Source organism: Mustelus asterias, chromosome 8 (assembly GCF_964213995.1).
Source record: "Mustelus asterias chromosome 8, sMusAst1.hap1.1, whole genome shotgun sequence".
NCBI lineage: Eukaryota > Metazoa > Chordata > Chondrichthyes > Carcharhiniformes > Triakidae > Mustelus > Mustelus asterias.
This window is the reverse complement of record NC_135808.1, coordinates 41,356,920-41,370,316: the sequence shown is the minus strand read 5'-3', so window position 1 is coordinate 41,370,316 and position 13,397 is coordinate 41,356,920. Positions and strand designations below refer to the sequence as shown.

Here is a 13,397-nt window from a genome sequence, read left to right as displayed (position 1 = left end):
GAGGTGCCGGATGATTGGAGGGTGGCTCATGTTGTTCCGTTGTTTAAAAAAGGTTCCAAAAGAAATCCGGGAAATTATCGGCCAGTAAGTTTGACGTCGGTGGTGGGCAAGTTATTGGAAGGTGTGATAAGGGATAGGATCTACAAATATTTGGATAGACAGGGACTTATTAGGGAGAGTCAACATGGCTTTGTGCGTGGTAGGTCATGTTTGACCAATCTATTAGAGTTTTTCGAGGAGGTTACCAGGAAAGTGGATGAAGGGAAGGCGGTGGATGTTGTCTACCTGGATTTCAGCAAGGCCTTTGACAAGGTCCCTCATGGGAGGTTAGTTAGGAAGGTTCAGTCGCTAGGTATACATGGGGAGGTAGTAAATTGGATAAGACACTGGCTCAATGGAAGAAGCCAGAGAGTGGTTGTGGAGGATTGCTTCTCTGAGTGGAGGCCTGTGACTAGTGGTGTGCCGCAGGGATCGGTGTTGGGTCCATTGTTGTTTGTCATCTATATCAATGATCTGGATGATAATGTGGTCAATTGGATCAGCAAGTTTGCTGATGATACAAAGATTGAAGGTGTAGTGGACAGTGAGGAAGGTTTTCAAAGCTTGCAGAGGGATTTGGACCAACTAGAAAAATGGGCTGAAAAATGGCAAATGGAATATAACGCAGACAAGTGTGAGATATTGCACTTTGGAAGGACAAACCAAAGAAGAACGTACAGGGTAAATGGTAGGACTCTGAAGAGTGCAGTTGAACAGAGGGATCTGGGAATACAGGTACAGAATTCCCTAAAAGTGACGTCACAGGTGGATAGGGTCGTAAAGAGTGCCTTTGGTACATTGGCCTTTATAAATCGGAGTATCGAGTATAAAAGTTGGAGTGTTATGGTAAGGTTATATAAGGCACTGCTGAGGCCGAATTTGGAGTATTGTGTACAGTTTTGGTCACCTAGTTACAGGAAGGATGTAAATAAGATTGAAAGAGTGCAGAGAAGGTTCACAAGGATGTTGCCGGGACTTGAGAAGCTGAGTTACAGAGAGAGATTGAATAGGTTGGGACTTTATTCCCTGGAGTTTAGAAGATTGAGGGGAGATTTGATAGAGGTGTATAAGATTTTGATGGGTATAGATAGAGTGAATGCAAGCAGGCTTTTTCCGCTGAGGCTAGGGGAGAAAAAAACCAGAGGGCATGGGTTAAGGGTGAAAGGAGAAAAGTTTAAAGGGAATATTAGGGGGGGCTTCTTCACGCAGAGAGTGGTGGGAGTGTGGAATGAGCTGCCGGATAAAGTGGTAAATGCGGGGTCACTTTTAACATTTAAGAAAAACTTGGACGGGTTCATGGATGAGAGGGGTGTGGAGGGATATGGTCCTAGTGCAGGTCAGTGGGACTAGGCATAAAATGGTTCGGCACAGACAAGAAGGGCCAAAAGGCCTGTTTCTGAGCTGTAATTTTCTATGGTTCTATGGTTCTTTAACTTGTCATTATCCTTCTCTCCACTCACATTGTCTGTACCTGTAAAGACTTGCAATCCAACCATTATCTTGCAATTGAGTCTGTGTCTATATATGCCCTGTTTGTGACCCCAACTCTCCACTCAGCTGATGAAGGGCAGTGCTCTGAAAGCTCGTGATACCAAATAAACCTGTTGGACTTTAACCTGGTGTTGTGAGACTTCGTACTCCATTCAAATAATCATCTACTCTCCTCTTGAATGCCTCGATTGAACCTGCCTCCACCACACTTTCAGGCAGTGCATTCCAGGCCCAAACCACTCACTGTGTGAAAAAGTTTTTTCTCACATCACATTTGCTTCTTTTGCAAATCAGTTTAAGTCTGTGTTCTCTTGTTCTCGATCATTTTACGAGCAGGAATAGTTTTTCCTCCTCTCTTCTGTCCAGCCCCCTCATGATTTTAAACATTTGGGGTGGCACGGTAGCACAGTGGTTAGTACTGCTGCTTCACAGCTCCAGGGACCTGGGTTCGATTCCCGGCTTGGGTCACTGTCTGTGTGGTTTGCATATTCTCCTCGTGTCTGCGTGGGTTTCCTCCGGGTGCTCCGGTTTCCTCCCACAGTCCAAAAGATGTGCGGGTTAGGTTGATTGGCCATGCTAAAATTGCCCCTTAGTGTCATGGGGTGCGTAGGTTAGAGGGATTAGCGGGTAAAAATATGTAGGGATATGGGGGTAGGGCCTGGGTGGGATTGTGGTCGGTGCAGACTCGATGGGCCGAATGGCCTCTTCCTGCACTGTAGGATTTCTATGATTCTATGACCTCTATCACATCTCCACTCAGCCTCCAACCTCTCTAATCTATCCTCCTAACTGAAGTTTCTCATTCCTGGGACCATTCTTATAAACCTCTTCTGCACTCTCTCCAGTGCGTTCACACCCTTCCTATAGTGTGCCACCCAGAACTGTACACAATATTCCAGCTGAAGTCCAACTAGTTTCTTATAAATTCAGCATAATCTCCTTGTTCTTGTACTCTGTGCCCCTATTAATAAAGCCCAGAATACTATATGCTTTATTATCTGCTCTCTCCATCAATCCTGTCACCTTCAATGGTTTATGCACATATACTCCCAGCTCATGCTGCTCCTGCACACCTTTAAGAATTTTATCCCTTATCGACTTTCCACTTCGTACCAAACTGCATTGCCCCATTGTACTCTGCATTAAACTTCATGTGCCACTTATCTGCCCAATCCACCAACAAATGATGGATGGCCCAATGGGGGAGAGGGAGTAGGTGGGGATTTTCTTTACGACAATTTTGATTAATAGTGTTTTATTGCTGCCATAACAGGGCTTTAATACAATGTCGCAGCGTGTAGATTGCTTGGGTTTATTATTGATGTAACCGAGTGTAACGCGGTGTAATAGAGAACCCGCTGGGGGAGTGCAGGTGGAGAAGACATGACCAGCATTGTCACAGATTGAGTTACATTGATCCAGTGTGTTTAATATGAGGTGTTCAGGAACACCTGAGAATGGGGAGAATCACCAGTTCAAAGTGATTGAAAAGTAAGATTCGGTGCGAAGCAGTATTGCACCCATCAATATCCCTTCGAAGGGCTGAGAGAGGTTAGAATTGCCCCTATTCGTGGGTGGATAATTGTGCCCCAGCATAATTAAGGACCCCTCGCACCCCGACCAGACTCTGTTCCATCTTCTTCCATCGGGATTAAGATACAAAAGTTTGAGATTGCGTACCTACCAACTCAAGAACAGCTTCTTCCGTGCTGCCATCAGACTTTTGAACGGACCTACCTCATGTTAAGTTGATGTTTCTCTGCACCCTAGCTATGACTGTAACGTTACATTCTGCACTCTCACGTTTCCTTCTCTATGAACAGTATGTTTTGTCTGTATAACGCGCAAGAAACAATACTTTTCACTGTATTCTAATACATGTGACAATAAATCAAATCAAAATCGGTGTCACTGTCCACTGTGCTGAAATATTCTGCTCTCTCCCCAGATCCAACAGGCCTTATCCAGGGACACCGGGCAAACCATTCTGGTGATTGCCCATCGGCTGAAGACTGTGGAAAAAGCGGATAAGATCGTTGTGATTGACAATGGGAGGGTGGTGGAAGAGGGAAAACATGAGCAACTAATGAAGCAAGAAGGCTACTATTTCCGCCTGCTGCAGAAACTGTCTCATAGCGGAGAGCAGGACACTGCTGTGTTTTAATCACGCTGGAAGAATAACACTGAGAAGGACAATTTAGAGGACCTCAGTGCCGAGAGAGGAGGATGTTTGAACGAAACCACACCTCTCGCAAATCCATACACCCTTTGTTTTACTGTTTCGTTCCCTTGTGTTTTACTTCTGTACATTTTAAACTGCTGTACATTTCCAACACTGTAAAAGTTTGAAATTAAACATTGAAAATTAAATTGTGTTTGAATTAAAGCACTTGGTATTCCCAATTCACACTCTTTTCTTTAATCTTTGGGAAGAAATATGATGTGGAGATGCCAGTGTTGGACTGGGGTAAGCACAGTAAGAAGTCTCAACACCAGGTTAAAGTCCACCAGGTTTGTTTGGAATTATGAGCTTCTGGAGTGCTGCTCCTTCCTCAGGTGAGTGCCTGACTCATGTGAGCAAGGAGCAGCGCTCCGAAAGCTCATGATTCCACATAAACCTGTCGTACTTTAATCTGGTATTGAGAAACTTCTTATTGGGAAATATGACATTAGTGCCCCACACTATAATTTCAGTGTCACACGATACACGTTTTCATACAGACTCTCACGGTGACTGGGGTCACGCGGTGTGACGCACGGTGACTGGGGTCACGCGGTGTGACGCACGGTGACTGGGGTCACGCGGTGTGACGCACGGTGACTGGGGTCACGCGGTGTGACGCACGGTGACTGGGGTCACGCGGTGTGACGCACGGTGACTGGGGTCACGCGGTGTGACGCACGGTGACTGGGGTCACGCGGTGTGACGCACGGTGACTGGGGTCACGCGGTGTGACGCACGGTGACTGGGGTCACGCGGTGTGACGCACGGTGACTGGGGTCACGCGGTGTGACGCACGGTGACTGGGGTCACGCGGTGTGACGCACGGTGACTGGGGTCACGCGGTGTGACGCACGGTGACTGGGGTCACGCGGTGTGACGCACGGTGACTGGGGTCACGCGGTGTGACGCACGGTGACTGGGGTCACGCGGTGTGACGCACGGTGACTGGGGTCACGCGGTGTGACGCACGGTGACTGGGGTCACGCGGTGTGACGCACGGTGACTGGGGTCACGCGGTGTGACGCACGGTGACTGGGGTCACGCGGTGTGAGGCACGGTGACTGGGGTCACGCGGTGTGACGCACGGTGACTGGGGTCACGAGGTGTGACGCACGGTGACTGGGGTCACGCGGTGTGACGCACGGTGACTGGGGTCACGCGGTGTGACGCACGGTGACTGGGGTCACGCGGTGTGACGCACGGTGACTGGGGTCACGCGGTGTGACGCACGGTGACTGGGGTCACGCGGTGTGACGCACGGTGACTGGGGTCACGCGGTGTGACGCACGGTGACTGATTACTGATAAGGTTAGATGGAGTTACGGGAATAAAGCAGGGGAGAAACCTGGGTAAGATTCCGAGTCGGTGATGATTGATGGGCTCAATGACCTCTTCTGCACTGTCGGGGTTTTATGAACAGTTGGATTCTCTCTCCTCCATTCTCTCTCTCTCTCTGACCTGCCCCCACTCTCTGTAATCCTCCACCTCTCTCTGCGATGTTACACTCAGCCTCTTCCTGATAAACATTCCCTGGTATTTCCCCTGCATTAAATGGATTTCACTTTCATAATAAGGTCAATCAAACAAAAGGAGGGGGACTAGGCCATTTAGTCCATCGACCTGCTTCACATTGTCAGATCATATCTGATCCACTCCACTTGTCTACCTCCCCTCTGGAACGCCTGATTGAATTTGTTACAAAACAGTCAAACTCAGCATTGAGTATATTCAATGATCCCGTCCCCTCTGATCTATGGGACAAAGAATTCAGAGATTGACAACTACCTGAGAGAAATGATTGCCAGTCCCAGTGTGGGGAACCCCCTTCCCCCAGTATGTGTGTGGGGAACCCCCCCTTCCCCCAGTCTGTGTGTGGGGAACCCCCCCTTCCCCCAGTCTGTGTGTGGGGAACCCCCCCTTCCCCCAGTCTGTGTGTGGGGAACCCCCCCTTCCCCCAGTCTGTGTGTGGGGAACCCCCCCTTCCCCCAGTCTGTGTGTGGGGAACCTCCCCTTCCCCCAGTCTGTGTGTGGGGAACCCCCCCTTCCCCCAGTCTGTGTGTGGGGAACCCCCCCTTCCCCCAGTCTGTGTGTGGGGAACCCCCCCCCTTCCCCCAGTCTGTGTGTGGGGAACCCCCCCTTCCCCCAGTCTGTGTGTGGGGAACCCCCCCTTCCCCCAGTCTGTGTGTGGGGACCACCCCTTCCCCCAGTCTCTGTTTGGGAACCCTCTCTCTTTCGCATGGAGACCCCCCCCTCCCTGAATTCCTCCTTCCCATAGCCTGACCAGTTATTTCTGGGATGTTACTCGTGCCCTCTATAGTGAAGGCTGATGAAAAATCCCTGTTTAATTCCTGCGCCACAACCATGCTTTCCATTACCAATTTCCCAGATGCAATCTCCTCTCAAAAAACTGGGATATGTTCTTTCTGGACCGGATCTCCACATCACATTAAACATTGCCAGATTTCTGTACCTTACCTAGTGTTCTGACAATCACCTCATTTATCGTTGCTTTGGTAAATATACATGTTTTTTTTATTTGTCCATGGAATGAGTGTGTCATTGGCTAGGCCCATCCCTAATTGCCTCTTGAGAATGTGTTGATGAATTGGCTTCTTGAGCTGCTGCAGTCCCTGGGGTGTAGGTACACCCATTGTGCTGTTAGGGAGGGAGTTCCAGTATTTTGACCCAGCAGCGGTGAAGGAATGGTGATATATTTCCAAGTCAGGATGGTGAGTGACTTAGAGGTGAATCTCCAGGTCGTGTTCCCAGGTATCTGCTGCTCTTCTAAATGGTAGTGGGCTTGGAAGATGCTGCCGAAGGAATCTTGGTGAGTTCTTGCAGTGCATCTTGTAGACGGTGCTCACGGCTGGCGCTGTGCATCAAAGTGGTGGAGGAGTTGAATGTTTGTCGAAGGGATGGCTGCTTTGTCCTGGATTGTGTTGAGCTTCATGTGTGTTGTTGCAAGTGGAGAGTATTCCATTACACTCCTGACTTGTGCCTTGTAGATGGTGGACAGGCTTTGGGGAGTCAGGAGATGAGTTACGTTGCAGAAATCCCAGCCTCTTATGTGCTTGTAGCCATATGGCTGGATCAGCTCAGTTTCGGATCAATGGTAACCCCCAGGTGTATTCAATGATGGTAAAGTTATTGAATATCACGGGGTGATGGTTAGATCCTCTCTTGTTGCAGACGATCATGTTTTGGTAATTGGTAAAAAATTGATGAAAAGCGCTCCTTTAGGACCTATAGCCCGAGCCCTGCATTCACCAATAGATCCTCATTTGTACTTGAATTTGTTCCACCATTCTCCTGACAATCTCTGACTGGTGATGGAAATGTAGAAGAGCTTTATATTTCCAATGGCTACAGCCTGAGGGTATTGGGAGTGAGAGTGGATGTAGGTGTTGTGGGGTAGATGGGTGGGGGTGTAGGTGTGAGTGGGGGAGGGGGAGCGTGGGTGGGGGTGTGGATGGGGGGAATCCACTGTCACAGGCTCGGGGGATGAGAGTATTTTGGGACATTTCGATGTTTGGAGCATTTTCCATTAATGGAGCCTTCAGGCTGCCAGTTAACTGCAAACCACAGACTGTGAGAAAAACAACACAAAACAGAAAGTAAAAGAGTTCTCACTTTGGAAACTGCAGCAACAAACTGAACATTGCGGCAGTAACAAACCACAGACTAACAAATGCTCAGAAAAATCACAGAGAGCAAAGATCAGGAAAGGTCAAGAGTTTGTAAAAATAATATAAAGATGTTTGAAGATGATGTGCAGCAAATATCGAAATGAAAGTTTAAAAATAGAGGAGGAATTTCTTGGGTATTTACTCCTTCCTCAGAGCAGAAAGCTGATCAATCTACACACTGAACTCGAGCCCATAATTATCAGTGTTGTTTAGGGGAATTCTGCTGCAATGAAATAAAATCTTTAATAACTTTCGTATCAGTTTCTGTTGCTGCTGTTGGCATTAGTAATTGGGCAATTTTCCCCAAATGGATAAGAATCTGACAAAATTGTTCTTGTAGCTTCCGGCTGGCCCTGATGTTGTGTTTGAGACAACACACAGTTTGTTCATTACAAAGAGTAATATTCATATTATAGAATCACATAGTGCAGAAGAGGCCCTTCAGCCCATCAAGTCTGCACCGACACACAAGAAACACCTGACCTCCCACCTAATCATATCTATCATCACTTGGCCCATAGCCTTGAATGTTATGATGGGCCAAGTGCTTATCCAGGTACTTTTTAAAGGATGAGGCAACCTGCCTCTACCACCCTCCAAGGCAGCGCATTCCAGACTGTCATCACCCTCTGGGTAAAAATTATTATCCTCACATCCCCCCCAAAACCACCTCCAGGTCACTTTGAACCTATGTCCCCTTTTGACTGACCCTTCAACTAAGGAGAACAGCTGCTTCTGATCCACTCTGTCCATGTCCCACATAATCTTGTACACCTCAATCAGCTCATCCCTCAGTCTTCTCTGTTCAATGTGTTCATTGAGAATCCATTGTGGGGACCCCCTCTCCACAAGGCTCTCTCTGTGTGGGGACCCCACTCTTCCAGACACACACTCTGTGTGGGGACCTTATTCTCTCTGAGGTTCTCTCTGTGTGGAATCCTCTCCCCACCAGTCTGTGTTTGGGGTCTCCTTTCCTGCCAGGTTTGATTTACAGCTCTAGTCCCTGGTGTGTGTGTGTGTGAGAGAGATACTGAGTATCTCATTCTCTGCAGATATTAATTACCTTAATTGCCACACTCTGATTAGCCCCGAGGGTATCTTCTATCTCTGGATTGTAGCTTGTGTCTCTGACTGTAGGAATAGACACAATGACTTGTTCATCGTCTCTGCCATTTCCTCATTCCTTGTGATGATGTCTCCTGCCTCCAGCCTCTATGCACAGCCCCTTGCACTGACGCATAGAAGGAGGCCATTCAACCATCATGTTGATGCTGGCTGTCATCAAGAATAACTCACTCTACCATACTCCCCCTGCCTTTACCCTGCAATGTTTTACTGTGGATATATAGTTACCCAGTTCTCTTTTGAAAGCATGAATTGAATCTGCTTCCATCACACTCATGAGTAGTGCATTCCAGACATCACTTCTGCATCTTTTGCCAATCATTATAAGTTAGTGCCCTCTCCTTCTTACACCATCCAGTAATCACAGAATTGTTATCATGCTGAAGGAGGCCATTCAGTCCATCGTGTCTGCACTGGCTCTTCGATGAGACTTTAATGTCATTCCCTTGCCTTTTCCCCGTACCTCTGCACATTGTTTCTATTCAAATAATCATCTAATGTCCTCTTGAATGTCTCGATTGAAGCTGCCTCCACCACACTTCCAGACATGAGCCAGTCGCTGGGGGAGAAAGTTTCTTCTCACATCTCATTTACTTCTTTTATAAATTACTTTAAATCTGTGCCTTCTTGTTACTGATTATTTTATGAGGTGGAACAGTTTCTCTCTACCTACTCTGTCCAGTCTCCTCATGATTTAGAACATCTCTATCAAATCTCCTATCTGCCCCTTCTCTTCAAGGAGAACATTCCCAAACCTCTCCAATCTATCCTCATAACTGAAGTTTCTCATCCCTGGGACCATTCTTGTAAACCTCTTCTGCACTCTCTCCAATTTGTTCACATCCTTCCTATAGAGTGGCACCCAGAACTGTACACAATACTCTAGTTGAGGTCTAACTAGTACCTTCATAATCATAGAAACCCTACAGTGCAGAAGGAGGCCATTCGGCCCATCGAGTCTGCACCGACCACAATCCCACCCAGGCCCTACCCCCACATATTTTACCCACTAATCCCTCTAACCTACGCATCCCAGGACTCTAAGGGGCAATTTTTTTAACCTGGCCAATCAACCTAACCCGCACATCTTTGGACTGTGGGAGGAAACCGGAGCACCCGGAGGAAACCCACGCAGACACGAGGAGAATGTGCAAACTCCACACAGACAGTGACCCGAGCCGGGAATCGAACCCGGGACCCTGGAGCTGTGAAGCAGCAGTGCTAGCCACTGTGCTACCGTGCCGCCCTGTACCTTGTATAAGTTCAGTATCACCTCCTTGCTCTTGTACTCTGTGCCCCTATTAATAAAGCCCAGAATATTACATGCTTTATTAACTCTTCTCCTATCCTGGCAACTTTAATGGTCAATGTACATTTACACCCAACTCCCTCTGCTCCTGTACCCATCTTTCTGGGAATTTCTTCTCTGTGTGCTGTTTGAGTTGATTACTGAACTGTTAGAATGTTCAACACGCACCAGAATAAATTTTAAAATCCCACTGTCTGACATGGAGAGGACATTGTGTTTTCCCTGGGAGAAATTTGGATGGACATTGGAAGGTGTGGACATAATACTCCAGCAGAGACTGAACCAGAGTTTATCGAGGTGTCTCATAACCTCCTTTTTGTACTCTGTGTCTCTATAATTCCCAGAATCTTGTGTGCTTTATGAACCATTCTTTCAACCTGTCAATGATTTCTCCCCCTGCTCCTGAAGCCCCTTTACAATAAGATTGGGGTGTTTATCTCTCTCTCCCTCCCACTATCAGTCCTGTCCTGTCTCTCTATTCGCCAGCCACTGTAGATCCTCCTCTCTGCACAGGGGGCGGCAGAGGTTGTTCCTTTGCTCGGCTGACTGGAAGCAACCTGAATTCTCAGACTCTGCCCAGCAACAGATGATTCACACCAGCTCTTTATTCTCAATGGTCTATCTCTCTCGTGAGAACACCATCCACCAGGTACACGGTATATACTCTTGCAACTCGGCCAACGTTGTCTACCTGACACGCTGCAAGAAAGGATGTCCCGAGGCATGGTACATTGGGGAGACCATGCAGACGCTACGACAATGGATGAATGAACACCGCTCGACAATCACCAGGCTAGAGTGTTCTCTTCCTGTTGGGGAACACTTCAGCGGTCACAGGCATTCAGCCTCTGATCTTCGGGTAAGCGTTCTCCAAGGCGGCCTTCACGGCACATGACAACGCAGAGTCGCTGAGCAGAGACTGATAGCCAAGTTCCGCACACATGAGGACGGCCTCAACCGGGATCTTGGGTTCATGTCACACTATCTGTAATCCCCACGACTTGCCTGGTCTTGCAAAATCTCACTAACTGTCCTGTCTGGAGACAATACACATCTCTTTAACCTGTGCTTAACCCTCTCTCCACTCACATTGTCTGCACCTGTAAAGACTCGCATTCCAACCATTATTTTGTAAATTGAGTTTGTGTCTTTATGTGCCCTATTTGTGAACAGAACTCCAACTTACCTGACGAAGGAGCAGCGCTCCGAAAGCTAGTGGCTTTTGTTACCAAATAAACCTGTTTGACTTTAACCTGGTGTTTGTGAGACTTCTTACTGTCTCTCTGTCAGTGCTGGATTGAGCTGCACGAACTGTGTGTATCAGGGGGTTGTGAGCTGTTGGTGCAGACTCAATGGGCCGAATGGCCTCTTTCTGCACTGCAGGGATTCTATGGTTCTCTTGTTTTTACTTTCAGATGGCTGTTTACCTGCTGTGGGCACACTTTTTGTTGCTCTTCTTGCCACATTGCCACTCTCTCTGGCACAGTGAGACAGACTCTCCCATCATTAAATCTCTCCTGGCATCCACCCTGTAACACACCCTCCCAGCTCTCCTGTCCCCCCACTCCCCAACTTGCTTCACATCTATAACCTGTCTTAGCTTTCTCCCAGTCCCAATGATAGGTCACAGACCTGGAAATGTTAACTCTACTTCCCTTTCTCTCCAGGTGCTGACAGACTGGGTGAGCATACCCAGTGATTTCAGCAGCCCCCTGACACCAGCCGTTCTCTGGCTAACTCCGACATAGCCAGGAGATGAGGTGTGTCAACCGAGGTATCGTTCCTCGTGTGTGCCTGCTGGCACAGTGAGCAGCAGGCTATTCGACTGCAGATGAATCGCAGAGCAGCCTGAACCCCTCTCTGGAACAACCCTGAAGTACACACTTAGCCCGTGCAGCAGGAGGTGAATCAGGATGTGGCACCAGTCAGCTGATAATGGGGAACATTGACAATCGTTTTCTCCAGAGACTGGGATACGGGGGAATGGTGGGCATGTTGGGGGGAAGCACAGGGAGCGATTAGAAGGTCACAAGGTCAAAAGAAATAGGAGCAGGAGCGGGCCAGTCAGTCCATCAAGCCTGCCCTGCCACTCAGTAAGATCATGGGTGATTTGATTGTGGCCTTAATTTCCTTTTTCTGCCATCCCCGCCCCATGAACATTCATAGGATAGAATCCCTACATTACAGAAGGAGGCCATTCAGCCCATCGAGTCTACACCGACTGCAATCCCACTCAGGCCCCAATCCCGCAACCCCACACATTTACCCTGCTGATTCCCCGACACTAGGGTCAATTTAGCACGGCCAATCAATGTAGCCCACACATTTTTGGTCTGTGGGAGGAAACCTGAGCACCCGGAGGAAACCCACGCAGACACGGGGAGAGCGTGCAAACTCCACACAGACAGTGACCGAAGCTGGAATTGAACTTGGGTCCCTGGTGCTGTGAGGTGGCAGTGCTAACCACTGCGCCACTGTGCCGCCCCAACATTGACACCTTTGTCAAGTGGGGGCGGCGATTAAACATAGAAAAATAAACATAGAATCCTGCAGTGCAGAAGGAGGCCATTCAGCCCATCGAGTCTGTACCGACTACAATATCACCTAGGCCCTATCCCCATTACACCATGCATTTACCCTAGCTAGTCCCCGACACTAAAGGGCAATTTAGCATAGCCAATCCACCTAACCCACACATCTTTGGACTGTGGGAGGAAACCGGAGCACCCGGAGGAAACCCACGCAGAGACAAAGAACAAAGAACAAAGTAAATTAAAACACAGGAACAGGCCCTCCAAGCCTGCACCGACCATGCTGCCCGACTGAACTAAAACCCCTACCCTTCCTGGGACCATATCCCTCTATTCCCATCCTATTCATGTATTTGTCAAGATGTCCCTTAAAAGTCACTACCGTATCCGCTTCCACTACCTCTCCCGGCAACGAGTTCCAGGCACCCACTACTCTCTGTGTAAAACATCTGCCTCGTATATCTCCTTTAAACCTTGCCCCTCACACCTTAAACCTATGCCCCCTAGTAATTAACTCTTCCACCCCGGGAAAAGGCTTCCCACGGGGAGAACGTGCAAACTCCACACAGACAGTGACCCAACCGGAAATTGAACCCAGGTCCCTGGCGCTGTGAGGCAACAGTGCTAACCACTGTGCCACCATGTCACCGATTGCAGGACTCAATAAAATTATACAGCGCAGTTCTCAATAGAATGATACATAAGAACTAGGAGCAGGAGTAGGCCATCTGGCCCCTCGAGTCTGCTCCGCCATTCAATAAGATCATGGCTGATCTTTTTGTGGACTCAGTCCACCTACCCGCCCGCTCACCATAACCCTTAATTCCTTTACTGTTCAAAAATTCATCTATCCTTGCCTTAAAAACATTCAATGAGGTAGCCTCAACTGCTTCACTGGACAGGGAATTCCACAGATTCATAACCCTTTGTGTGAAGAGGTTCCTCCTCAACTCAGTCCTAAATCTGCTTCCCCTTATTTTGAGGCTATGCCC

At 48.3% G+C, this 13,397-nt stretch overlaps 1 protein-coding gene across 1 annotated transcript in view; it reads left to right on the top strand.

Annotated features, from left to right (window-relative positions):
• LOC144497107 (antigen peptide transporter 2-like) overlaps positions 1-3,933 on the top strand; it is a 79,131-nt gene extending 75,198 nt beyond the window's left edge. Inside the window, exon 11 of the mRNA XM_078217887.1 lies at positions 3,479-3,933. Coding sequence (XP_078074013.1) covers positions 3,479-3,694 — 216 coding nt within the window. The 3' untranslated portion in view covers positions 3,695-3,933. The remainder of the gene's footprint in view (positions 1-3,478) is intronic.
• Positions 3,934-13,397: the final 9,464 nt, after the last annotated feature.